The sequence below is a fragment of the Phodopus roborovskii genome, unplaced genomic scaffold, assembly GCF_943737965.1.
Source record: "Phodopus roborovskii unplaced genomic scaffold, PHOROB, whole genome shotgun sequence".
Lineage (NCBI taxonomy): Eukaryota > Metazoa > Chordata > Mammalia > Rodentia > Cricetidae > Phodopus > Phodopus roborovskii.
Window position 1 is genome coordinate 1,313,117 of NW_026126560.1, and position 27,054 is coordinate 1,340,170.

The window sequence follows — 27,054 nt, forward strand, 5'->3', positions numbered from 1 at the left end:
GAAGTCACTTCTGTCGTTTGTCTACCTGAGGCTTACTGCCCTCTAGGAATGGAGGAAAGAGACTTGGAATTCCAGCCACCTATTTCCCCTCTGTAAAAAGCAAGCAGGCTGATGTGTCTGACCTAGAAAGGTAACTGACTTCCTGCCTGTATGGCTTCCAGAGGTCTCAGGGCCCAGTAGGAAGTTTGTTCCTCAGACTGAGGTTAAGACCTATGCCCTCCCCTGAATCACCGCTACTCGGTCAGGTGTTGCCTTACCAGAGGTACCTTTCTTTAGTCCTTATCACTTTTTTTTCCCTCTGCTTTTGCTTCCCAGTTCCTGAATTCTTCTCTTTTGGGCTCTTCACCTAAGGGGAAAAGTTGGTTTGCCTGGACCAGAGCTGTTGTTCTGTTATTTTTCCAACCTCTGTAGATAAGCCATAGTGACCAGCATATAAGCAGGCAAGGTCCTCCATCTGCCCTGTCCCCTAGGAAAGAGGAGTGACACCAGCTTCCTATGGGATAATCCATTATCTAGACCAGAGTATATATGTCTGCAGCACAGATTTGTATGGCACTGGCATCCTCTGGTTGTAGCTAGAACAATAACATGTTGGGAGGGTCAGAGCTGGTTGCCAACTGCACCAGCTTCCTTCTGTATTAGCTCCAGTTAGCTAAATGTTAATTGCTTAGGCACACCGGGTTCCTTGGCTCAAATGTCCTTGCTGTGGGTATGTGACTCAGCTGTCATCTTAGGCCCCTCCAGAAAAACAAGTGGAGCTCAGTGGCAGTGCACAACCGTTTGGTCAGACTTGGGTGGCTTCCTGGCATCCTAGCATGCCCAGCCTACTTTATACATGCTAGAATGGAATGCAAGTGCTCAGTGCTTTGTGCTTGGCTGGAATCTTGTCAACACTTGTAGTCACAGGTTGCACAGTCACTCCTTAAGGACTCTGTCGTGGGCTGGCAATGTTCTCTTACCTGCTAGAGGAATAGTTTCAGAGGGAATTGGAACAGCATTAACAGGCAACTCTGGCTCCAGCTGCAGAGACACAGTAAGGCCCCGTGGGAGACCGGCTAGTCGTCTGCTTCTGTGACACTACTGAGGCCTGCTAGATTTGTGGTTTTTACTCTGAAAAGGCACTCTGAAGCCTGCCCTATACGGTCTATAGAGGAACCCCAGAGGCCCAGTGACTTGCCTGGGTTGCCCTGCTACATGACAGACATGACAGAACCAGCCAGAAAGGCTGGCTTTCTGTGTTTTTCTTGAGACTTTATCTCCATGAGTACACAGTCACCTACCTGGGAGCTATATCTGCTAGACTCCAGACTCCCTAGTTGGCAGAACCAGGGATAAATGAGCAGTTAGTAGCTGGGTGTGGTGGCACACGTCTTTAGTCCTTGGTCTCAGGAGACAGAAGCAGGATGACCTTTGTGAGTTCAAGGCCAGCCTGGTCTACATAGTGAAATCTCAAAATAAGCATCTGGTGGCTGCAGAAGTTTGCTCCTCACTTCCACCATATATACCATGGCTCCTGAAATCGGGACCTAGCTAGTGCTCCCCAACTGCAGCAATTAGGAAGGAGTAGCCTGGGGAAGAAGGCAAAGATACCTGGCTTACGAGTCAGTGGGACAGTGTAAGGCCATTAGCTTGAGTGGGAAAGTCCCTTGCAGAGCTAATGCTCGGTGTAGGATACACATGCACAAGGGTTAGCCACACTTGCATCCACATTCTGCCTGTCTAGTAGGCATGTGTCCCCGTTTCTGCAGGGTCATGGGCGGTAGAAGGTTCATGAACAGTGATGGTACAGAAACCTAGAAACATGGCGCTCAGCAGAATCACTCACTGTCATAGTCACATGTCAGCATGTCAAAGGCCTAGTGGCAAGAGGACAGGTGTTAATGTGGAAGAAAATAAGGAACGGGGAGGAGGGCTAGGGCCAGACTTGTGAAGAAGAGGGGTGTGTGCTAAGAGAGGCATGCCACAGAAACAGCAGGGACAGACAGTTGTAACCTTGTTTAGGGTCCTGAAGCCAAAGACCTTGCCCGGGACATCCAGAGCAGGAAGTAGGCGGCAGCAACTGCTATGCAGCTGCAGTGAAGAGTAAGTAGACAGTGTAGGCCAAGAGTAAGAAGAAGCACGCGGTGTCAGCGGGGCCCAGGTGTCTCTTCATGTCCATACAGTATGTGCAGGATGCCATGTCCTGTGCCAGCTTCTCGGGAATGGCTACTGCTGACAGGGAATGCATGTCCCCAAGTAGAAGTGGTCACGCTGACTCTTCAAGAGTTGAGGTGGGATAAAAGTATTTCCTTTTCCAGATCTGTGAGTGCCCACTGACCCTCACTATGGAAGGAGCTGACAGCTTATTACCCTGAGTATAACAAGCAGAACACCGTCACAGTATAAAACCAGAGGAGGCCACCATTCAAAGGATGCACTAGGGACACGTTCCTTCTCGCGGCTAGTTTCTTAGGAAAAGCCAGTTATGATTGTAAAAATTTTATTCTCTTTAATAACAATAATCCCACTAAAATTATACAAAGTACATTCAATACTTGGAGTGGCAGGAGGGTGGGGGAAGGAAGCCGATTTGTCCTGGAAGCATCATCAGTTGATTCTGACAAAGGAAGCCCAGCTGGGCTGGGGAAGTTGGGGGTGGAGGTCCGGTTGTAAAAAATAAAAATGTGGACTGGTAAAAAAAGGCCACCCACGAGGAAGCAGGGTGAACGTGCATGTTCCTGGGAGGGCTGGGGGCTCAGCTGGCATGCTGCTGCCGGGCATGGGCTCAGGCAGGCTCTGAGTTGGTGGGGGGTAGGTTTTTATGCTTGAAATACTGCACTACTTGCTGAGGCAGCTCCGCCAACACCGCTTTGGCCAGAGTTTCTTTTGCTGCCTATGGGTCCAGGTGAGGAGAAAAAGGAAAGAGGAGGAAGATTAAAACAAGCAGAAGTTGGGAGATTTGCTATCACAGAGCTGTGATAGCAGGGGGTGGAGACTGGAGGACTTCAGGGCAGAGTCAGGGCCATCTGAAATGTGACCCTCATCCCAGCCCAAACCCTAATCCCACTACTGTCTTCCCTCACAGGCTGGAGGTGTTTGGGGGAAAGACCTTAGAGGATGAATTTGAGGGAAGAAATGGCTGTCTAGCTTACTCAGCTGGGAACATTTGCTGACTGACAATCTGCTATGAGACGCAGCAGTGAAAGGTCACTACTGAGCAGCTAGGCACAGCAAAGTGTCAAGTCGCTGCCTCATACAGCAACAGATGACCAATGCCCCACATTTGCCCTAGGAAGCCAGAAAAAGGCACAGAATCACCCTCGGCAGATACATGATGACCACTGGGCCACCAATTGGCTGGGCCTGGTTCGCAGGATTTAAGCACTGCTGTTTCTACAGGCTTCAGCTGAGGGAACTGAGGCTCAGGAAAGTCATGGCTTTCCTAAGACCATGTGATGCATTACTGATCTCTGAGAACCTAGGCTGACCTTGTGTGATGCCACCCAAAGACCCAGATCCATCCAAAAGATAGCATCTCAAGAGCTTCCTGCCAGCCCTGGCCTCCTCAAAGGATATCTCAGTAAAGCCAGAGCCACTTCCAGGAAGAGGCTGGCTACCACCACTAACACCAAACTCCCCCATATTTTGGGAAAGAAAGCCAAACTAACAGGAGGAGGGGTTTTTCTCAGCTTCCATCTTCCTATCTGCAGAATAAGGGGCTGGTTGAAGAAAGCACAGGAGCAAAGTGCAGCTCTAAGCCGTGGCTCCCTCATCCTGCTTCTGTTCTGCTCATCAGAATAGTCCTTACCCAGGACACTATCTAGAGCCATAATATGGATTAGGTCCCACTCCTGGGTTCCTTTGGTTTGTGAAAATAAGTCCATAATGCCACAATGGCCTAGTCTTGGGCAAGGGTGACAGCACCTGGCTCATTGTGGGTCCTCAGAAGCCAACAGTTTAGGGGGAGGAACCTGAGGTTGACTAGATGCCCATCATGGACTATAAGCTCTGCTGCAGACCCTGCAGCTGCCCCTCCCAGCCTGGGCCCACACTCACATTGCGGAATTCTCGGAAGGGCACAAACTGCACAATGTCGCGGGCTGCCTCCTCGCCTGTATGTGAGCGCAGTCTACGGTTGTCCCCATCCAGAAACTCCATGGCTGCAAAATCAGCATTGCCCACACCCACAATGATAATGGACATGGGCAGCTTGGAGGCCTGCACTACGGCGTGTCGTGTCTCCTCCATGTCACTGATGACCCCATCAGTGATGATGAGGAGGATGAAGTATTGCTGTAAGGAAGAGTCAGCAGGTGATGAGCAAGGATGAGGCCCTGATGAGGCCCCTCCCCTCTGAATCTCCAAGGCCTGAAGGAGGCAAACTGCCCATACAGTGGGACATTCCCTGCTGTGGGTTGGGCCATGGGCTCAAGGCTGGCTCTGCCAGTTGCTATGCAGTACAGCTCTAGGTCACTAAGACTTAATCTGCTGCACTTGAGTTTCATCATCTCTAAGCTGCTTTGTCAGCTGCCTGACAGGCCCAGGCTTGCACAGGAAAACCTTCTAGCCTACATGGAAGCCTCTGGGGCTGGCCTACCTCCTCTGTCTTTGTGGGCTACAATACCTGTAATCTGTTAGCTCAATACAAAGAGAGACACCTGCAGGGGCTAAGCACAGGTTATTTGAGCCATCACTTCTGAGATGGGTCAGGGTCATGTGTAGGTTACAGTGTTATCAGAATTGGGGCAGGAGGAGTAGGTGTACAGTACCCTGTTCTACACACACCGTGCCTTGGTGCAGACTGATTTCTTAGGCCTCCAGCTTTCATGAACTCTCTTCATCAAGAGAAGGTAGGAAGCTCAGGGCTTAGACAGCATAGGCTCCAGCTAGACCCTAACACCATTATATAGTTTGCTCTGTGTCTCCCTGTTACCGTCTACTTATGACAAGTGACATGAAACTTTCATATAGCGACGTGTTTTTATAAATGATTTTAGTTAGAATATATTGAATAGTGAACATGGGTAATATGAGGACAAAGTATACAACGGATGACTTGGTATGGAGAGGTTAGATGACATTCTGGAAATTCACAGGACAATCCAACAAATGGTCCTCAGACTTGGAGTTGGCTGGTACATTAACTTTCACCTCAGCACTGTCCTGGCCAGAAGAATTCAGTGTTGTGCCCTACCCATGAGACAAACAGATTGAGCTGCATCCCGATTCAGTTGGGGGCCTCTGTCCTGTAATCTGACTCCTAGTTGCCAAAAAAGAAAGCCATGAAGCTCAGAAAGGACAGAGGTGACCCAGGTGGGCATGGAGCCACCTTCTCACCTAGAGAAGCTGTGCAGCTTGCAGATGACATAAACCTTCTTTTTCTTCTTCTCTCCCAAAGTACAAGCTACAGGTCAGGGAGTGGTGGGGCTGGTGCAGACGCTGGTCCCACCCTCCTCACCCGGCTCCAACGCTGTGCCTTTAAGAGACCAATCCTCTGGCAGGGGATAGTTGTTGCCATGGAGATAGTAGTCTGAACCCAGCAGTAGAGAGCTGCTGCTGCCAGGCCCTAGTCCTGGTTTTATCAGTCCATCTAGACCCTTTCCCTGCCACTTCCAATTGTTGTTTCAGGATCCCTTCCCTGGCTGACTTTTTATCCACATTAACCTCAACTACCAGGCAGTTCTGGGCAATCTTCTTGGGATACTTAGGCTGGCAGAAAGGAGGCTGGAAGAGGCCTGACAATGAGGAAAGAAAGGTCTAATTGGCTGCTCAGTCAAAGGTAGCACTTGTCTTCAAGCCCTGTCCAGCTTAGACATGTGTTCCACCTCCCTGTGGTCCTCTTGCTCTCTGTTGTAGTCTTCTGTCTTTCTTCCCAAGAATCTGAGTGCAGAAAAGCAGGGCCTGGTTCCTGCCAGACTGTAGGTACGGTAGGCTGGGCAAAGGGTTCCTTTAGCAGACAATCTAACTGTGAGCCTGGCTCAGAGCACCAGAAGGCTCAGAGGGGTTACATACCTTGTTAAGGCCACATAACAGGTAACTGATAGGTTTTAGGTTCATGCCCACACCTGCCTGACTACACAGCTGGGGCTCTTTGCATGCTGTCCGCTGCCACCCACCGTATTATTGGTGGCTGAGCACTGTGAGCCTACCTGGGGAAAGCTCTTTTGTCACCCATTAACCTGGGATTGGACAGTCTGAACGACTGGAACAGTGGCCTAGGGCAGAGTCCAGAACCCTGGCTGTAAGCCGCCACTCTTGGGTGCCTCAGCCACTGGAGCGTTAAAGATCTACCACCACATCCTGAGGCTCCTAGAGCAAATGAAAAGGGCTGTGGAGGGGAGATTGGAGTAGGAGGGGTGGGAAGGGACTCTGCAGTCCTAGTGTCCCTACTGTGCTGGTCCCTTCTGATACCCTTCCTAGCCACAGCTTGTAAGCTGCTGAGTGTTGAAGCCTCTGTCCCAAGCAACTGTGCTCTCTGCTTCCATGGCCAGTGAGGATCCCACGGGGGTCCCTCCACACACACCTTCCCTACACCCCAGGTGCCCCTGACAACGCAGAACATCCAATTTAGGCCTCAGAAACAGACACATCAAATAGAGTCCCTTAACCTACTCCCAGCACATTCAAAGAGAAGAGCATCTCTTGCCGATTCCAGGCTTGCCTTGGGTGCTAGGACTGCACAGCTGCTTTTCCTAATGCATTGATGACTGGATTCATAATAAACTGACCTGACCACCACAATTCCGGGCAGAGTCTGGGGAAGCTGGTAACTTCTGAAAAATTGGCTGCCAGGGGCTCTGGGATGGGAGTTAAGAGACATTTCTAGGATGCTGGCTGCTACCTGTACGCCATCCAGCAACTGGATGCCTTGGCCACAAACCAGGATTAGGCCATAAAATATAAGGCCTTACTGACTCAAACCTGCTCATTACTCTCTAGTGGCTCCCCATTGCCCTCAGGAGGAAACACAGAGTGCTTGATGGCTTCCAAGTTCCTGTGGGAGGTGGCCAGCCTTCTCAATCCTGCCTACTCTGTCAGTCTCCTTACACATGCTTACACATGCCTTCTATCCGTTATACCCACACACTATGCCTCTGCATATGCTATTCCCTCTGCTGGGCCATTATATACAGCATGCACTTAAGCTCTCTCTCTCTCTCTCTCTCTCTCTCTCTCTCTCTCTCTCTCACACACACACACACACACACACACACACACACACACACACACCTGTGAAGCTAACTCGTAAGAATCTCTCAAGTCTAAGCTTGAACACCCCCTTCAAAGCATCAACCTTTCCTTGTGTTGGCTGTCACTTAGGTGCCACCTGTGTGCTCCTGTACTGCAACCACCACAGGCTTAGTCACACTGCATTGCTGCTGTGGCCTCCCAGCTAACTCACTAGCCTATAAAAGCTGGACCTCACTTGTCCAGGTGTCCCAGAGGTTGCACAGAAATGCTCAAAAAAGACACCTGGAATAAATGAATGGAAGAGTGAGGTCCCCTAGAGACACCACCATCTGCCCTCCATGTGGGTGTGCTGTGTGAGCAAATGTGAGGGGACAGGAGGTGAAGTCACATCAGATTCCCCAACACCAAAACATGGCTAAACAGAAGAATCAGCTAACCCACCAAGTGCTTCCATTTCCTGTGGGCCTCGCTGTGCACAGCATTACCAAAAGGAAAGTGCTGAGTGAGAAACCAAAGCTTAGAGACCTTAAACTGCCTGCCCTAGTAGCACAACCAGGAAGTGGGGGAGGGAGGTGGAGCTTGAATTAGGTTCTTTCCCCTTGAGGTTGAGCCACCCCACAGTCCTGCTCACCTCCTTTGGTGAAGAAGGTGGTAGAATAGTATGTATCTACTCTAGGACCTCAGAGTGGGAGGGGCTGGAGATGCTTAGGCATCATTTGAAGTCACAAGGCCTTAGAGATAACAGATTACTCCGGAAAGCCAAGGGTGGCTTGGAGTAGCAAGTGACAGCAAAACGAGGCTGATTCCAGAGGGTAGAGAGCAGGTGTCTGAGAGCAGGTCTCAAGTCCTTTTGCTCAAAACAAAGGTAAGGCTCTCACTGGTGAAGAGGGATGGAAAAGACCCTAGAAGATCTGGAGTCCCTCAGTCATGAAGCCATTGATTTCCAACCCCACCTCCTGCCAGCTCCTGGCTAGCAGGAGGCAGAGGCCTGGCACACTGCTGGAATGTTGCTCATGTTCCCTGCCCAAGTGGCTTTTCCTGAAGAAGCAAGCAGGCCTGTTCTCATACCTTTGTAAGACCCATGTAGCCCACAGCCTTGCTGGAACGGAGCCTGGCACCCTCACAAGAGGGTAGTGAAGCTGAAGGCTGCCCCTTACTCTGTACTATCCAAGCCATTGTGTCTCAGAACCTCCTAACCCTAAACAAAACACGGTCCCTGCCAGGCCTCACAGAGTTACTGCCTATTTGGGTCACCCCATCTTCTATCACCACGGGGGTCAGCACTCCCACTGCATCAGAGGAACTGGGCTTAAAGAAAAGCAGGAATCTGGGTTCTCAGCTGCCATAGTCGGGGGACTAAACGGGACACATCTGATACACAGCACAGATCTCTAGCCCCTTCTTGGCTGTCCCTCCATCAGCGTTTTGTGAGTGCTAGTCCCACTTTCCAGTTCCTGGTACTCCACTCATTCAAGGCCCTGGCATGGAGGACTCCAGGATAATCAAATGCTACCCTCCTCAGGCAGTGTGGCATGTTCCCCATCGACACAAACAGGACACTGGTCTGCTCTAGAAACAGAGGCAGAGCAAATGACTGGGACAGGCTTCATCCCCAGAGTCTTGCCTGCCTCCATGACAGGACAGACCCAATACTTCCCAGAGCCAGCCCTATGGCCTTCAGGAAAGCCAACCTCTACTTCCTCGGTGACCAGGTGCCTCCCTCCTATGAACAGTACCACACTGGTCCCCTTATTCATAGAGTAGAGCCTTCCCTTTGGGATAGGCAAGTGGCATGGTCTCACTGACCTAGTCCCACCTATCTATGGAGCACTGCGTACCTGTCACCCACCAGGCACTGTGCCCAGGCTTAAAGTCTATAGTGAAGTGAGTGCAGAGAGCCGTGGCTGAATCTAGAACCAACAGGTGCAAAACCTGTGACCAAGAGGCTGCTAAGTTGCTATGAAGGCATGAATGGAGTAGGACCACAAGGAGATGGGCTTGCAGGGCCAGCGAGTCACCGTGCAGTGTGGGGAGAAGCCCTTGTGGAAGCCCTGGCACCTAGCCCTGCTGGAAGGAATGAGATGTGCAGGGCTGCAGATGCCCAGGCTGGTCGGTCACCTGCTTCATCAGAGACGTATACCCACCACTGTAGTCTTGCTACTTAGCTTCAGGCAAGGCCTAGACAGTCTGTAGCTTTCCCTGTCTGGCTTTGGACCAAAGTATTCCAAAGGGTCAGTGTCTAAACCACAGGGTCCAGATAGTAGCAAGCCCTTCCCTACGAGACGTTCAGGGTCACAAGGTGACTCACTTCCTGCAATGCTCTAATGGCATTTCTTTAGGGCTCCAGGAAGCAAGGCTCATCAAACTGGGCTTTTCCAGCCTCAGAACCAGGACAGCAGCCTAGAGAGAGCCTGCATCTCACCTGGACAGGGAATCAAGGGAGGGGGAATACCTTCTTCTAGCCCCATACTGACAGATAAGAACACACATCCCAGTCAGATTTCCCTCCTTTGGGCAGGGTGCCAGTCGCTGCTAGCCTCACCCCAGCATGCACACACCCTTGCTGCCTACTTACCGTTGCTGTCTGCTGCTGTGTGGCCTGTGCTGCAAACCGGGCCACATGGTTAACGATAGGGGAGAAGTTTGTGGGACCATAGAAGCGGATGTGGGGCAGACAGGCTGAGTATGCCTGGGCGATGCCATCCACACCTGCAGAAGACAACCTGGATGAGCCCAGAGCTTTGGGCTCTTGTCCTTATCCTGCTGCTAACAAAGTACCTACTTCATGCTCCCCTAGAACGTCCCTGCCATTGCCAGTGTGGCCTCGAAACAGAAAGCTCTCGCAGGCAGGGCTGAGGTAGTAGAGGAAGCCTGACTGAATCAGACAGGCCTGAGTTTAGGCCTGGGGTGACCTGTTTAAGCTTTCTGAGCCTCTCCCAGTGGGTGAATGACACAGGAGTCAGACAAGTAGGTGACACCAGGAACTATCTGGAGGTTCATTCTGGACATTCTTGGCAGCTGCTCTGGAGGGGGCGGGGCTTAAACCACTCTTTACATACCAGGTGCTCTGCAAGTAGCTGCTATCCTGACCAGTCAACACTCCACAGAGCTGTGCTCCTGGCCAGGAGGCCTCTGGCCAGGGCTGACATGGACCAACCTAAACTTACACACATCTTTGAGGACCTGTACCAAACCAGAGCCCAGGGAGCACCAGACCTCACTGATGGCCAAGGAACACCCTCTATTCCCAAATCATAACTACAGCCCTACTGTGACATTAGGAACATCCTTCTCTGTGTGGTTCATCCTGGTCCAGCCTCAGGATCCCCCAAAGAGACTGGATGCCCTTTCCACTGCCCCCCCAGCACCCTCTCTCCTCTCAGTTTCTGAACTGCCTTGAGGTACATGTGGGGTAACAGGTCACTATCCATCTTAGGCCATCACAGCTCTTCTATCAAGGGAGAGGGGCAGGCAGAAGGTGAGAGCAGGTGTGTAATGATACCTTCCTGCTGGCCCCTGCCCCCCCAACTCTCATCTGTATCCCCATTCACCGGGGGAAATGAGCTAAGCAGGTATCACATCTCCCTGGGGCCGGAAAGGGGGTAAAGGCCCAGAGAGGTGCAGTGACTTCACAGCTAGGAACAGGCAACAGCTACCCTTGAACTCGGGACTGTGTGACTCCACCCTCCACTCCTCTCACCTCTCCCTCTGAGTAAGTATGGCAGGGATGAGAAGGGAAGGACAGAGCTGGAATCCTGTCCCCTCCCTCTGCCTGCTTCTTCTGTAGGCAGATCCACACTCACCTGAGCAGAAAGGGTTGGTGGGGTTGAAGTTGATGGCAAACTCATGGGACACCTAGAAAGCAGAAGACAGGCTGAGAGGCAGCATGCTGACCCACACCGAGGCCAGCCCCCGCTGAAGCTTTTCTAAAGCCTGGTAAAGGCTTTAACATCTAGGTTATTAATCCCACACCTGCCTCCTCACTTCGTAATAGGAAACAGACTTATATGCCAGTCCACTGTCCTCTGGGGGGGGGGAGTCCAGTCCACTGTCCTCTGGGGGGGTCCAGTCCACTGTCCTCTGGGGGAGGTCCAATCCAGTTTCCTCTGGGGGGGGTCCAGTCCACTGTCCTCTGGGGGGGTCCAGTCTACTGTCCTCTGGGGGGTCCAGTCTACTGTCCTCTGGGGGGTCCAGTCCACTGTCCTCTGGGGGGGTCCAGTCTACTGTCCTCTGGGGGGGTCCAGTCTACTGTCCTCTGGGGGTCCAGTCCACTGTCCTCTGGGGGAGGTCCAGTCCAGTGTCCTCTGGGGGTCCAGTCCATTGTCCTCTGGGGGGGTCCAGTCCAGTGTCCTCTGGGGGGGTCCAGTCCACTGTCCTCTGGGGGGGTCCAGTCCAGTGTCCTCTGGGGGGGTCCAGTCCACTGTCCTCTGGGGGGGTCCAGACCACTGTCCTCTGGGGGGTCCAGTCCACTGTCCTCTGGGGGGTCCAGTCCACTGTCCTCTGGGGGGGTCCAGTCCACTGTCCTCTGGGGGGGTTTAGTCCACTGTCCTCTGGGGGGGGTCCAGTCCACTGTCCTCTGGGGGGGTCCAGTCCACTGTCCTCTGGGGGGGTCCAGTCCACTGTCCTCTGGGGGGTTCAGTCCACTGTCCTTTGGGGGGGGCCCAGTCCACTGTCCTCTGGGGGGGTTCAGTCCACTGTCCTCTGGGGGAGGTCCAGTCCAGTGTCCTCTGGGGGGGTCCAGTCCACTGTCCTCTGGGGGGTTCAGTCCACTGTCCTTTGGAGGGGCCCAGTCCACTGTCCTCTGGGGGGGTTCAGTCCACTGTCCTTTGGGGGGGCCCAGTCCACTGTCCTCTGGAGGGGGTCCAGGCTGCTGTGTACCTCCCTTGCCAAGAGACCCCTGAATGGAACACAGATGGCGCCATGGGCCGTGGGGCACTGGAACACTAGGAATGCCCTGTCCGCTCTTTCCATTTGGGGAGCCACTTGCCTGGGTCTTGAAGACTTTTCTAATCTTAGCACCAGGCAGAAGTCTACCTCACACCTCATGCAACTGGGATTGGCTGACCACCACTCATTGCTAAACCAGGGATCAGAACTTGCGTGGGGCTGAGTGGGTCACATGTAAGCTGTGCAGCAACCCAAGGCCTGATCCTACATTCTTGTCACAAGTCCTGGCTCCCAGTCTGGGGCTGCAGGGTGGGCTTAGTGGTAAAGAGCACATGCTGCTCTTGTAGAGGACCTGAGTTCAGGGCTCAGCATCTACATCTAGTGGCTCACAACCACCTGTAACTCCAGCTGTAGATGAACTAATGCCTCTGGCCTCTGCGAGCACCTACAGTCACATATGTACCCCCCCCCACATACACACAATTAAAAATAAAGCAAATCTTAAAAAAAAAAAAAGCTGGCATCTCAAGTTCTACAATCAAAGCCATGTCTGTCCAGCATCTGCTGAGCCACTAGGCTAGATCCCAGACAGGTCAAAGAAGCACTGTCAGAGGCAAGGACCTCATACCACCTGTACGCCAGGCAGGTGGGAACCAAATGCCTCCCCACAGAGAGCACAAGAAGATCACTGCGTGCTGTGAGGACAGCACCAGGACAGAGAGCCAACCCCGTGTGAGTGTGGGCAATGTAGGCCGGGGCTCCCAGGGAGCAGGGGCAGCAGGCTGGGACATGGTGGAAGGAAGGAGTCAAAGGTGAAAGGCATATGGAGAGGTCCTGATGTGGAAAGGAGGAAAGGAAGGCAGGCTCATAGGACAGGGGGAAGGTGGCAGAACGGCAGGATGAAGGCCCAGAGGGCCAGGCCTGGTATACACTGGCAGTGCAGGAGAGGGGACGGAACACCTGGGCTCTCCTGGCCTCTTACAGTGCGCTCGCTGTTTCTCCGCCACTGGGTGCCTAGCCTGGCGAGCCCCAGGACCCCAGCGTTACCCTGTGACATTTCCACGGCTTTTGCTCAAGAAAACATCTCTTTCAGCTGAGTTCTTTGGAAGCTGGCTGTTGTCCTAGCAACAAGCTCTTGCTGGGCCTGGCCACTGGCTCCCCCTGCCTCCACAGCGGCATCTACGCTTGTCCAGAGTCTCAGCCTGGGTCCCGCAGAGTCCAGCCTCACACTGTGCAAAGCCAGGATGTCCACTGTTCATATGCTAGACCCAGAGTCACTCGGATGCTCCAGGCGAACCCTGAGATGAGCTGAGAGGATGGGTGTGCAGCACAGCAGGTCAGACTAGAGGCGGAACTGACTGAGCTTGGCATGCCATCCCTACAGGCTCCTCTTCTAGGAAGCAACAGATTTGGACATGATCCTAGAGTTAGTTCATCTGCCCACCTGAAGCCCAGCCCCCTAGGGTGAAGATAGCCCCAGGCAAGCCACATTGAAGCCCTGAGCCTTGGCTGTTCCATCTGTAAAGTCTGTAAAACCAGATAGTGTTTTATGGCTCTGGCTGCAAAAGCTCTCCAGCTCTTTGGCCTGTGTTCTCAGTGACTTCCCAAGCTGGGCCATTCAGAATTTCCTCCTGCCATAAGTGAGGTCCTTACCTCCCCTCCACTATGGCCACTTCATGGGCATCTAGGGTGTCTTTCTCCTTCACTGTCTCCTTCCCAGCATCTGAGACCTGCTTGCCCTGGCTCCCTCCCTCCCCAGTACTTCATCTCTATTGCCCACTCCATGTCTAACCAGGCCTCCCACTATATCCATTCACTGGAGTCAGGGAGGCTAAGGGTCCCTTCTCCCTGCCCTGTGTCTCAGGGCGCTGGATACTCTATCCTCCCCGAATCCCCTCTGCCAGCCTCCTCCACTGTCAAAGTTGAACCACAGCCGACCTCTGCAGTTTGTGGTAAGAATGAAATGAAGCTGGCCCCCAGGTGGAGTTACATGTAGAGCGCTCCAAGAGCCAACAAGCACTGCTCCTTGACCTTTGGCCTTTCCTGATTTCTGTGCTATGACTTCTCCCGATCTGTTCTTCTGCCCCCTGGCTCAGGTCTGCATCCCTGGCCAGATTGGTGTGTCTTGCCTCTCTATCTCACCCAGACTGGATCTTGGCCCTGTTCAGATGTCTACCCCTTTGCCCTGAGTTCCACACCATCCTCTGCTTGTCTCTTGGACTCACTCACAGAGGTACAAGACTCAGACACAAGTGTAGTCTTGGCTGAGTGCATGGCAGACAGAGCCCCAGAGCCCCACACCGTTTCACTCACCTTCCAGTCTGGCGGCAGCTGGGCCCCAAACCCCAGAGCAGGAAACATCTTATCACTGAGCAGACAGAGAGACCATGTGAGACATGTGGACACCCCCCAACCCCTCCACACCACACTCTCTTCTCCTGTCCAGGGACAGGCAGCAGGAATTCACCCTTCTAGAGTTATTTCCCCCCTAAGCCCAAGTCTAAGCCCACCTCTGGGTGGCAGCTGAACTTGGCTTGACACATTTGTGCCCATGGCAGACACTGTTGCTTAATTTTGACCAATGGGCCTGGAAGCACGCTATAGATCCTTCTCAAGGAGACAGGGTAACTAATAGTGGAAGCAAATGGACTGGTTCCAGGCTCCCAACTTCCTGTTAAAAACACTCCTAAAATGATAGCCACGCCTGCCTTCATGAGCCCAAGAGCCTAGTTTCACCTTCTTCTTCCTGTTCCTGAAAGCTACACCTGGCCCTGGCCTCTCCCAGTTCCTCAAACATATGGGCCCTTATCTCAACTTCAGCCACTATGCTCCATTTGAAATAGCCCTCCCCAAATCTGTTTTCCTTAACAAACTCCTATTCATCCTCCAATGCCCAACCAAACAACTACTTCTCTCTATGGCCACTGATGGGTCCCTGAGACCCCCATATGCCCCTCTTTGGTGTCCCAGTGTCTTCTGCCTCTCATTAAACAGGAGACTCTGCTTCTGGATGGCTTCTTCTAATGAGAGCTTCCTAAAGGCAAGAACATGAACTGCCAGAGCCCAGGACAGAGTGGGAGACCAGTTAAAGGAGATGGGCAAGAGGCAGAGGCTCCAGCTTGGTGTCCGAGCTCACTGGGGTTCTGCTGAGCCTGAGTGGCAAGGAAGGGCTTGGGTGACCTGGTGGAGATCAGGGTCTTCTGCCTGACCATGAAGTCGTCCTTGCTCTGCGTGCTGTGTGTATCTTAATGTGGCCTGGGAGCACAGCCACCCTTTAGGCCCCATCCCCTGAAACTGGGCCATCCAGGCCCTAGTCCTCGGCTGTGTACATTCAGACACATTCTTAAAACAAACAAACCCAAATCAGGGACTCACTATGTAGCCCTGGCTGGCCTAAAATTCACACCGCAGACCAGGATGATCTTGAACTTACATAGACCTGAGTGCCTCTGAGTGCTGAGCAATCACCAGACACTAATCAAGTCCCGCCCAGGACTGTACCCCCAGCTGTGAGAGCAGAGACTGCACTGTAGCAACTGAGCTTCCTCTTCCATCCTTCTAACTCATTTTCTTACTGGATGATTGGTATACCATGTATAGAAAGATTTCAGTTTGAACCTGGGCTGGGCAGGTAAGAGTACAGGAACCGATTAGCAATGTTTGCCATGGGGAACGGAAGGGACAATAGCTGTGTATGCCACTGGCCCACCATTCCCAGGCTTGCAGATCCCTGGGTCCCTTTTAGCTCTGACAAGCTGAGCTTTCCAGTCTGAAGGGACACCAGCTGACCTTCAGAGTCATCTCCAAGTATACCTGTCGTAGTCCTGAATGATCTGTCCCACTGCCCAAATGGCTGACAAGTATTCGTTGGTGCCCATGGGATTGATATAGTGTAGAGAAGAAGGGTCCAGGGGATTCCCATTGGAGGCTGTGAAGTCTATTCCAACCTGCAGAAGGATGAAAAATGCCAAGCAGTGTGGACACCCACCCTAGATCCCCAGCACAGCCTCAGGGACTAGAAGGGCCTAGTGGACATAGGAGATATACTCATTTCCCAGTCTGCAACCTGCAAACTGTTCTATTGTGTTACTCTTGTGCTCCAATGCCTACCATGGTAGGGATAGCTTGCAGTCCCCTGGGATGAGGAGCAAGACTAGGGCTCAGAGGCCATTTGGAGCTTACACTACAGCCACAGGCAAAGAGGCTGTTTATCTTGTAAACAAGTGACAGACAAGTACTCACTATGTGTGGGGGAGTTGGGGAGGGGGGGTGGGAGGTGGAGGAGGTGGGGGTGGGGGTACTCGATAAACTCAGGAAGGAGGAGAAAGAAGAGAGTTCATGGCACTCCCAGACTAGGGGAGGGACAAGTGCAGATGAGTGGAAAGTTCCTAAGCTTTCAGATAAGACAATGAATGCCAGATGTGTCAGAGGACAAGCTCCAGGGAGGGTCTCTGAGAAGGTGGCAGAGGGAACAGCACAGAGCCCTTGGGTGGCCAGAGAACTGCCAGGAACAGAAGCGAAGGCAGGATCAACTGGACAGTGGAGCCCTCCTTGCCAGAGGGAAGAACTGACCTTTCTCCTCTGTGGAGAGAATTGGTGAGGGGAATGGCAGAGCCTGTGTAGGCCTGCTTTGCCCCCAGCCAAGCCTGACTCAGCCCGCCTACCAGGACAAACTCCCTATCCCCTCTCCTCTGAGGCCAGTTGCATTCTCTGCCCCAAGGAAGCCCTTGCTAAAGTCTATTACAAGTCCCTGCTGCTGTGGCAGAGACCTGAACCCTGAGAGCAAACCATGGATGATGGGCTGGTGATGGCAGGGGTCTTACGGTGAACATGAGCTGGCAGCCTCCTAGGATATAGTCCAGGAATGAGTAGTTCCGGTGTATCTGGAAGAATTGGTGAGTCAGCAGATCCTGGTGTGGCTCCCTGTAGGAGTCGGTGCTTGTGTCCTGGAGCCTCGGGAGGAGGCCAGAGGCAGCAGCTGGGCCTGATCTTATTACAACAGACTCCAAAGCTCTCTAGCAAAGGCCATGAGTGGACAAGGACCCCAGAACACAAGCATCACTCTAGGCAGGCACCAGGCTTCCCAGAGCCAGCCACACCTGCCAATTAGTTTCCAACAGAGGAAGTCTCCATTCACCACTCACTGGGTGCCGGGCAGCCACTTCCCCCATTCCTCACCGCCTCCCTTGCTAATGCACCCAAAATGCAGATGCCTGTCCAAGGCCTCCTGAGCAGCTTAACAAAGCGGGGAGACACCATGTCTGCTGTTAAGGCCTCTGCCTCCCCTTGGCAAAGCATCCTGGCCTTTCCAGGCCAGTGGCATCAGGACTCTCCAAGATAAATGTAATGAAGCAAAATTTTAAAGGGACATCTCTCTCCTGTGCCTGTTATGTCTGAGCTTGGAAAGATGACAAGATCAAGGCCAGCCTGGACCACACAGTCAGACCATCTTAGAATCAGGCTGGACTGGAAGAATCAGCCAAGCAGGTGCCAAAATATTTTGAGTGGCAGGTGTTTCAGAAATGGGTCCAAAATCACGCTTGATGTCTACAGAGCACTGTCTGTAGCGCCTGCCAACTCCTGTGACCCTGTGACAATCTGGGCTCTACACTAGGGGTGGGGAGGCCTCAGCAGGCAGCAATGACATGTTCTCCTGCACTCCAGGCTGAGCCAGATGCACTTGTCCACTCATGCGACCTTCCTTACTGTCCTGCCTACCAACGTGGCTTGCCCATAGTGTTCTGAGTCTTGGTGGCCCCATTTCTACCAGGGAAACCATAGCTGCCTGGGTCCTCTCTGGTGCCTGAAGCCAGGGTGCTCAGCCCCACAGCCTCTGCCCCAAGTGTACAGAGTAAGCTTCCATGGTGGGTAGAGGTAGTTCCCCATGATCCTCGAGCTGGAAAATCACCTGGGAAATCAGCTCACACCCTGATGTGTGACTAAGCCGTAGAATGCTCTACTTTTTTTTTGACACACCCATTCTGCAGACAAGAAGACCAAGGCTTGGTTATGCCTGCAGCTCACCTTGCATGATCTCAGGATAATGATGCCTGAGTTCTTGTAGCTCTTCTTCTTCCTCTGCTTCTTGGGGTTGATGCACTCCATCTCCAGCTGGCACCATGGAAGGAAGGGAAACTCAGCTGAGGTATCTCAAGACCCCATCCTCCCAGGGCCCCAGAATCCCCTCTACAACCTACATCCAGGGGCAGATGCCTCCTCCGGAGGGGTTCCCTAGGCGGCCTCCTTCAGACCACTCTCCGGGTACCCAGGTTTTTGGGGCTGTGTCCACTTCATCCACACCCTGAACTTCTACCCCATATTACAGAGGGAGAAACTGAGGCTCAAGGAGACTGTTTTGCTCAAGGTCATATAGGCAGAAGAGGTGTGGTTGGGCCTCTCTGCTTGGGTCAAAGTCCTGGAGTTCTATGCAATCACTGCTGAGCTCCAGAGTCACAGCACATGTGCCCATCTTACCGGGACGCCATCCCGAGCCTCACTCATTTGTAGCACAGAGGTCTGGAACTCGCCGATGAAGTCGTGGCCTCCATTACTGTCATAGTCATAGCACATAACCTGGGACAGGTTAAGCATGGTCACACCAGAGCTGCCCCTAGGAGGTACTCTCAGCCTGTTCACACCTGAGGAAACCTCATGTCTATTGTGTGGGCATTCCCTCTCATTGCCTGGTCTGTCTAGCCTTGGGGCTCCTGAGCTGCCTCCTGCAGGAAGCTTTCCATGATTGCTGGAAAAGCAGGTTGAAGCTACCCAAGGGTGGAAGCTATGCTACTTACTCTACCCATCTGTTCCTCCTCTGGCCAGCCAGGACCCTCTGTAATCCTGTCTGCAGTCCTTGCAGGCATTTACAGCAGGGCTCTTCGGGATAGGGATCCTGCCCAAGTCCCGAGGACCAGGGAGATCCAGGCCTTGATCCTAGGGCCCCTGCCTTCCTATAAGAAAGGCTATTCCCATTTTAATAAGAGAAGTTTCAAGTATGTATACCAGGAGCCTCACTGGCGTGGACTAGAAGGTGGGGCTGGCAGGCTGGGTAACACAGCCCCAGGGCCACTAACCTGAATGGGCTTCTCCAGGTCCCCATCACACAAGGACACCAATGGCACAGTGAACGGCTTCCACACAGGGTCCAGAGTGTACTTGATCACCTGGGAGACAGGGAGGAGCAGAATGCTCATAACCCCATTAGAGATGGGTGTGAAGAGGTGGGCAAACCCATAAACATGCTCCCAGCTTTGGAAGCCAATGTTCCTGTGGCCCTTCCGGTGTGATCTATGTGGCTGGGGCAGCACAGGCCGCCCCCTGCTGTCAGCTTGATGAACCAAAAAGTGGTAAGATTGCCAAGGCCCGTTCTACCTACCTCCGTCCTGTGGACTAGCATCCATTTGCCATCATCCCCTGGCTTGTAAAACTCAAGAAATGGGTCTGATTTCCCGAAGAGGTCCTGCAGGGAGACAGGACATGTGTAAGAGGGCATAGCCCTACCAGATTCATGGGGGCTGGAATGTAGCCCAGCCACCTCCCTGATTAAGGGTTGGTGGGAGGTACAGTGCAGCCAGTCTGTCTCTTCTCTTCCCCACAACCTCCTTGAGGTTCAGCCAGAGGCCTGGTGCTACCACCAGAGAAACGAGAAAACCCCACAGTGAGGCAAGGGCCCTGTGTTCTAGAGCCCCATGCCTTAGGTAGAGAAGCTGCAGCACAAGGCTCCAAGAGGGCCCTGCCTATCATAAGGCCAGGCCCCAGGACTTTAGGGAGACCACCACCCTAAAATTACAGTGCAGGCCAGTGGCATGGCTTTGCAAAGGGTGCTTGCCATCAAACTCGGTCATTTGAATTCGCCCTCTAGAATTCATGTAGTGGAAGGAGGAGAGCAGACTACACAAGCTGCTCTCTGTGTGTTCCTCAGCATGTAATAAATAAATAAACATATGATGCCTGTCACCAAAGGGCATGAAGGCATCTAGAAATTCATTTATGTAAGTTAAAAATAAAACGGCAGAGTGAACCGAGTAAGAATGTATAGGACAACAGTATGCAACAGGGAGACAGGCAAAGTGTGTGATGACAGGCAACTGAAGGCCACTGTCACTTCTGTCCCCAGGAGGCCTTGGGGAGGGGGTTATAGAAGGACAGTTGGCATGCAGAAAGGGTACCATGACCATGTTCACAGAAGAGGGTCTCAGGCAGACAGAAGAGTACAATGGACCTGGATGGGAGTGAGTCTGCTTTAACCTGGGCACCGGGTACTCCATGGCGGAGCTCTAGCCTAGCGGATTGTGAGGACCCAGGTCCCATCCTCAACCCTGGAAAATGATAAAATTAATGAAGCTGAGGAAAGCAGAAGGATCTGGTCTAACCAGGAAAGGAGGGGGAAGAGCAAGAATGTCAACCCTGGAGGAGGGTAAGAAGGCTTGACTCCAGTGGTTCAGTGCTCAGCCTGTTCCTTGAAGGAAATGAAATGCTACAGCAGAGAGCACAGGCCCAGGCTGGGGAAGAGTTTGATGGAAGCCCTCCATGCCTGGCTTACCTTCTTATCCAGCTTCCTGCCTGCCAAGCTCAGTGTGATGACACGGTTGTCTGACAGCTCCTGGGCTGCGATCTGAAAGGTTGGGACTATGAGAGCGGGATCTGCTCCACCCCTTCCCCACACTGCCAGGACCCAATTCTCTAGGGCTAGGTGCAGGGCAAAGGGGAGAGTGAGTGGCTGGTGAGCCTGGACCAGCCTCTTCACTTCTACAGCTTGGTTTCCATTTTCTGGAAAATGGGGTAATGATGAGACTCGTTATGAAGAATCAGAAAGTGAGTCCCGTGGCTCAGGAAAGGGGCTGTAGGACACCAGGGGGGGTAGGTAATATGGGGACTAGTCAGGGGAGGTGGTCATGAGGCAAAGAGAGAGGCTCTGCACCAGGGAGCATAGGCCTTAAGCTTTCTCTCCAACATGGGAGCTCTTAACTGCCCATTGCACACAGCTGAGTAAACTGAGGTCCATGGAAAGATGGGGGCCTCACGTTTGTCATCTATTCATGTCTTCCCTATAGCCACAGACCTCAGACCTCAGGACAACTGCAAAAGTCCACTGTGGCCTCTCCCCACCGATGGACTCATGGCTCTGCCTCTGAGAACAGTCTTGCTTGAGACTGGCCAGCCCTCTGCCCCCTGCACCACAGACCAGGACAGAGGAAGGAACCCAGGCCTAGAGTGAAGCCATGGGCATCCGAGACAAACACTGAGTGCAAAGAAGCTGCCCTGAGAGCTGGCTGTGAACTTTGAGGGGGTTAGAGAGATGAGTTCCAGGCTGCAGCAACAGCCTGGAAACTATCTTGGGCATTTTAAGACATGCTATGGATTTGCCTTGCCCTGAACGTGGGGTAGGAGGAGAAAGGAGAAACAATTGAGGTGGGGAAGCAAAGCAGGGGCTGCCGGTTCTCTCAGCTTGAAGGAGACTCCACAGCAGGAAGGAGCCATGGGAGGGAGTGAGGGGCTCAAGAGCACACATCAGCACATCATGGGCTATAGGGGGAATCTCGCTAGAGGAACTCTTGCTCCTCTTGGGTCTCATTTTCCCACATCTATAAGATGGGGTTTGCCCTGCCTTCTAGGCTCTGAGGACCAATGAGCCCATCCACAGGAAGAACCTGTACATTGCCAGAATCACTGCAAGGTGCAGGGGAACCATTGCAATTGCTAGAATCACTGAGAGACAGTGTTATGTGCATCAGGAGCTTTCTGAAATGCTCCCGGGGGGGGGGGGGAGGCTGCAGGGGCTAGTATTGGTGGGGGATACTGGGAAGGTTCTGGACACCCCTCCCCCAACGATAAGGAGGCCCCTGGCTCTAAGCTGCATCACATGGCATCATCAGCATCCTGTAGGGCCTTTCTGACAGTCCCCCAGCCAGCCAGCCCCCAGTGCATCATCTGTAGAGCCAGAAGCCCGTTGCTAAGAGACCTGTTGCTAAGTTGTAAGTTGGGCCTTTTTACTCCCAACAAAGCTGGTGATTATCTGCTGGAGAAGCAGTCCATTGATGGGGGAGGGCGGTGGAGACAGAGAAGGGATGTGAAGGGCAGGAAGGGGGCAGGTACCGTGATCAAGCCCTTCCCTGCAGGCTTGTCATTCATCAGCAGCAGAGGCCTAGTGATCTTCTTGCTGGAGACAATCTGGGATGGGAGAGACAGAGAGGACAGTTTAGGGAGACAGCAGGGGCTCTTGGGGATAGGTCAACAACAGGCCATGGTGACAGCACCAAGTACCACACTGCTCCCTCTTCTCTGCGGTAGCGGGTGGCTAGCACTGATTTGTTTGCTCCTTCTGTGGAAGCTTTCTGCCTGACCCCAAACTCACTGAGCTACATCACTTTTGAGCCTGTTGGCTCCTGGGGTGTCTGCATGGCAGACGGGGGGAGTCTGATAAGAGGATCGGATAGAGAAAGGAAGGGATAGGAAATCCTGTCTGAGGGCTGCCTGACCCCAAGAGCAGAGGTTGACTCCGAGGCCCATGTGTACCCCACTCCACTTGGGAACCCCAGGCTCACCGTGCCAAGGCTGCAGGAGAACTGACCCAGGAAGTCATGTTCATCCAACTGTGCACTGGACTTGTCCTGATCAAATAGGGCGAACTTGAGTTTCTGCACCTCTTCGAAGTGGTAGTCCAGCACGAACTTCTTGGAGAAGGCTGGGTTGAGGTTGTTGATGGCTGTTTCTGTTCTGTCATACTGGTGGGGTGAGAGGCGGGGACATGGGGGGTGCAGGGGGCATGGTAAGACAGAGTCATGGCGGCAGGTTCCCTCTCTAGCTAGCGGCTGGCAACCTTCCTACTGAGCACCTCCCACCAGCATTCACAGCCCATGAGACCCAGCTCACAGATGAGGACACCACAGCTCTGAGACTTTAAGTCAGAGGTAGGCAGGTGAGGGTACGAGCCCAGTACTGATTCCAGAGCCCTCACTCTTCACTCTATAAGACCCTCCATTCCCAGGCTGCAGCCCAGACTGGCAAGTGACAGAGGACAAATCCCTGTCCCCATTTGGGCCTGCTTCTACCTCTGTAAAACAAAGGCTTCTGGCTATATGGCTTTCCTATGTTTTATTTTGGGAAAACCCTTTTCTCAAAACTCACACTGTACATGCTGCTAAGAGAGGAGGTGGGTCACACAGGGTCATTGACTTGGGTGGTGGGGATGTTTGTGTCTTGGACAGAATTCTGGATTTGTTCAGTCTAGCATGCCCACTTGCTTTGGACACCAAAGCCTGGGTGGACCAGGGCTGGGCATTGTGGGTACATAGTAGTCTGGGTAGGAACCACCTCCTGGCCTCAGAACACACACAGCAGAGTCTGAGTGACAGTCTATTTTGAGACCTGGGCTATGTTGGTTTTTCCTTCCACCCAGGCTTCCAAGGGCAGGAGCAGCAGGGATCGGAAGACTCCTTGACCTAGACTATTCTTAGCCTGTGTGGACAATCTGGGGGTAGTAGAGATTGCGGGGGTGTCATGAGTTGGGGAGAAACTACTCCCTGAGAAGCATGGAGGGTGGGGTTCTGGAGACATCTCAGAGGAGATTAGTACCTAACTGCCTGGACTGTCCCCAGACTCCTGGGCTGACCTGGTGTCATATCGCCTTCTGTTGACTATACTACCAACACACCAGATGATACAGAAACCAACATACTCCAGGTCCCACTTTCCCCTCTATAAATTGGTCAACAATCCCAGCTTTTTTGAAAGAAATATTTTTCATCACAAGAAGCCAGCATGTTCAGTGAGAGCCTACCACTGCCCAGTTCAAGCAGGAACTGTGTGGTCGCACACCTGCCATCCCAGCTGTCAGAGGAAGAACCGGGAGTTCTAGGTTAACAAAAGGCTAATCTATATTTTTGGAAATGTACATGCATGTAGAATGATCTGGAAGATGAGAGATTGAACAGTGATTAGGGATTCTCCTTGGTAGGCAGTCTACAATCTTCCAGAGTATCTTCCTCGAGTTAATCTGAATTTGATCAACAACAAAATAGCGTCCTTTGTAATGGGAATCAAAGCAGGTTTGGGAGGCTGCTAAAATGAACAGCTCCGGTTTCTTGGTAACCTTCCTAAACCACAACCTTTCCCAAGCCTCAGGCCAGAGTCTTCAGCTCAGAAGGTCCCCAGCACTGAAGTTAGTCACTGTAGGAGAGGGGAAAATAAAAGCCCTATTTCAATAAAGACACAGGGCCAGAATGGGACAGGGGTTCACCTGAGATCACACAGCAGGGAGTAGCATTGCTGGGCATGAGTCCATCTCTGGGCTCAAGTTTGAGCAACTTATTTCTCTTTGCTTCTGGCCAACAGGGTGATTGTTAGAAACAAATCAGGAAGGTTCCTTGCAGGAAACAAGTCTGTACAAAGCTATGGAAGCTTTGTCTAACTATAGCCATATAAACTATCAGGATATAATAAATATGATAATTATATATCTGTGAGTGATAATTTAGAAGTCTAGCTATAAATCTGTATGTATTTATAGGTGGGTTGTATTTGTTTTGGGGGGGGGTTGGAGGGAGGACAAGGCCTTGTTATGCAGCCTTGGCTGGCCTGAAACTCAGAGATCCACCTGTCTCTGCTTGTATTGGTACTAAAGGCATGTGTCCCCACACTACTACACACAGCCAGAAATATATTTCAAATTAATTATTTTATTTCTGCATATATTATTTTAGGTTTTTGGGGACCAGAACTTATTATGTGGCCCTGATTGACCTGGAACTTGTGATTCTCCTGCCTCAGTACTGGAATTATAGGTCTGTAACACCACACTTGGCTTAAGTAATATTTTTAGTACACTTAAAGTTTAATTGTAAAAGTGACCATTTTCTGAGTGAACTTCCACCACAAGCCCTCATCCCAAGGGCAGGACTAGCATTCCCTGGATCCAGAGGGAGCTTCCCCTCCCCCAGCCCAGCCAGTCCTTATTCATCCAGACACTGTGGATGGCCTCACCTCCATCCACCTGCCGTTGTCCTCTGTAAAGAGGACACAGAAAGGATCAGACTTGGAGGTGACATCCCGGTCCAGCAGGTTCTGGCCACTCACTGACAGCTCCACTTTGCACACACAGCACTGAGAGGCCAAGGGGATGGCCCCTGTGGCGGGGGCGCCCCCATCTGGAATGTAGGCCATGGGCGTTGGTGGCGGCAGCAGCAGTTCTTGGCAGTCTGGAGAACAGGAGTGAGCATCAGGAGGGGACAGACACTCTTCACATGCTACCTTATCACAGGGAGACCTCAGCACTTAACCTTCAATAACTGGGTTTAGACTAGGGACACTGGGACAAGCTTGTAATCCCAGCATGCAGGAGGCTAAAGCAGAAGGCTCTTGAGTTCAAGGCTAGCCTGGGCTATAGGGCAAGAGTCTGTTTTGAAATAAAACAAAGTAGACCACGAGGTGGCAGATGATGTGTATGTAAGACATGGGCAAAGGCTTGTTGGAGGGAGACCGCAAGAAACCTGGAGGGAACGAGGAGTCTTCGAGAGGTATATGGTTTGCTTTGTGCCTGTCCTCTGCCTTGATCAGTCCTTACCTATGAGATATGGGTTGCCCAGAACATCATAGTGGACATGGTTTCCTACATGCATTGTGTCAGAAAACCTGGGCTTCTCCTGAGCAAAGCATGGGCTAGCATCAGTGGAGTGTACGCTGGCTTGGCTTTTCCTTGTTGCTTTGGCCACTAGGAAGTGAATCTCTGGTAACTTACTCAAAATTGGCAACCTCGTTCACCGCCTGTTGTGTTCCTGTACATCTCTAGCCCAAGGTCATGGGTGGAATACAGAAGGCTTTAGAGCATATATGAAGGGTATGCCCAAATGAAGTGAACAAGCACCCTTCTACCCCACTCTAGTCTTGCCCGAGTTGATCCTGGTCTTCAGCACAAAACTGACATCCCCAGGCATCCCTGACTTCTCCAATCCCTCCTCAGGACCAGTGTACCTCTACTGAGACTGTGAATACTTTTAACTGTCAGTGGCTCTGTTTTCCTCAGAGGACAAGGTGTTCACCTCTCCACAGGGTGAGGGGGTTGTGGGACCCCTTTGTCACTGGCCCTGTAGACAAGCCTGAAGTTCTCTGTGTTTATAACCTATCTGTCAACACACTGTCTTACCTTGTTTCTTTGAGATTCCCATGTGCATTAACATGGGTGATGAGCCTAGTTCCCAATCATATCAAAGGGCTTCACTAATCTTCAGCCCCCTCACTGCTCACCTGACTTGTATCTCCCCCAGGAGGAGGCTTATACCCCTGTGTCTTAGAGCACGGTGGGACCCCACTGTTTTTTTGTTTGTTTGTTTTTGTTTTTACTTCAGTCTTGTTGGGTACATAGTAGTGCTATGCCATTTTCCAGGGATGGAAACTGAGGCTTATGTGTTTGTTGAATACCTACCTCATCTCAAGACCTGCCAATAGCCTACTGAGCACATTCTAGCTCTGGTCACCTCTGGGGCTAGAGATTCTACAGCGCCTCCAGCCTGATCTAGCCAAAATACAGTGAGGGTGTAGGACAGGGACTGTATAAGCCCAGGTCACTACGGATAGTTGGACTTCATAGTGAGAGTGATGGCAAGCCAGGGCATCTTGTTGCCCTTTATGTGTGTGCATTCACTTGTGAGTACATTTGTGAAGGCCAGAGGCTGACACTGGCATCTTTCTCAATAGTTCTCCACTTTGCTATGAGTGTTGTGTGTATGAATGTGAGGGTGCATATACAGTGGCCACACAGGTAGTGGCCAGAACAAGATGCCAGATGTCTTCTTATTTCTGTCTTGCTCCCTTGGGATAAGGTCTCTTACTGAACTCAAGGTTACCTTTTTGGCTAGGCTGGATGGCCAGTGAGCTCTGAGATTCTTCCTGTCTCTGCCTCTCGATGTTGGGGTTATAGGCACCCACAGTCATGCCTGACCTTTTACACAGACTCTGGGCCTTCCATCTCAAGTCCTCGGAGCCTCGTGCTTATAGAACAAGCGC

At 52.2% G+C, this 27,054-nt stretch overlaps 1 protein-coding gene across 1 annotated transcript in view; it reads right to left on the bottom strand.

Annotated features, from left to right (window-relative positions):
• Positions 1-2,462: 2,462 nt before the first annotated feature.
• Positions 2,463-27,054, bottom strand: part of Cpne2 (copine 2) — a 38,334-nt gene continuing 13,742 nt past the window's right edge. Inside the window, exons 2-16 of the mRNA XM_051201962.1 lie at positions 25,036-25,250; positions 22,599-22,778; positions 22,150-22,224; positions 20,597-20,668; positions 19,430-19,513; positions 19,128-19,217; positions 18,532-18,630; positions 18,082-18,168; positions 16,881-16,940; positions 15,871-16,004; positions 14,371-14,425; positions 10,974-11,025; positions 9,746-9,879; positions 4,036-4,272; positions 2,463-2,872 (exon numbers count right to left, since the gene is read on the bottom strand). Of these exons, the coding sequence (XP_051057919.1) occupies positions 2,765-2,872; positions 4,036-4,272; positions 9,746-9,879; positions 10,974-11,025; positions 14,371-14,425; positions 15,871-16,004; positions 16,881-16,940; positions 18,082-18,168; positions 18,532-18,630; positions 19,128-19,217; positions 19,430-19,513; positions 20,597-20,668; positions 22,150-22,224; positions 22,599-22,778; positions 25,036-25,215 (1,647 nt within the window). The 5' untranslated portion in view covers positions 25,216-25,250 and the 3' untranslated portion in view covers positions 2,463-2,764. The remainder of the gene's footprint in view (positions 2,873-4,035; positions 4,273-9,745; positions 9,880-10,973; positions 11,026-14,370; positions 14,426-15,870; positions 16,005-16,880; positions 16,941-18,081; positions 18,169-18,531; positions 18,631-19,127; positions 19,218-19,429; positions 19,514-20,596; positions 20,669-22,149; positions 22,225-22,598; positions 22,779-25,035; positions 25,251-27,054) is intronic.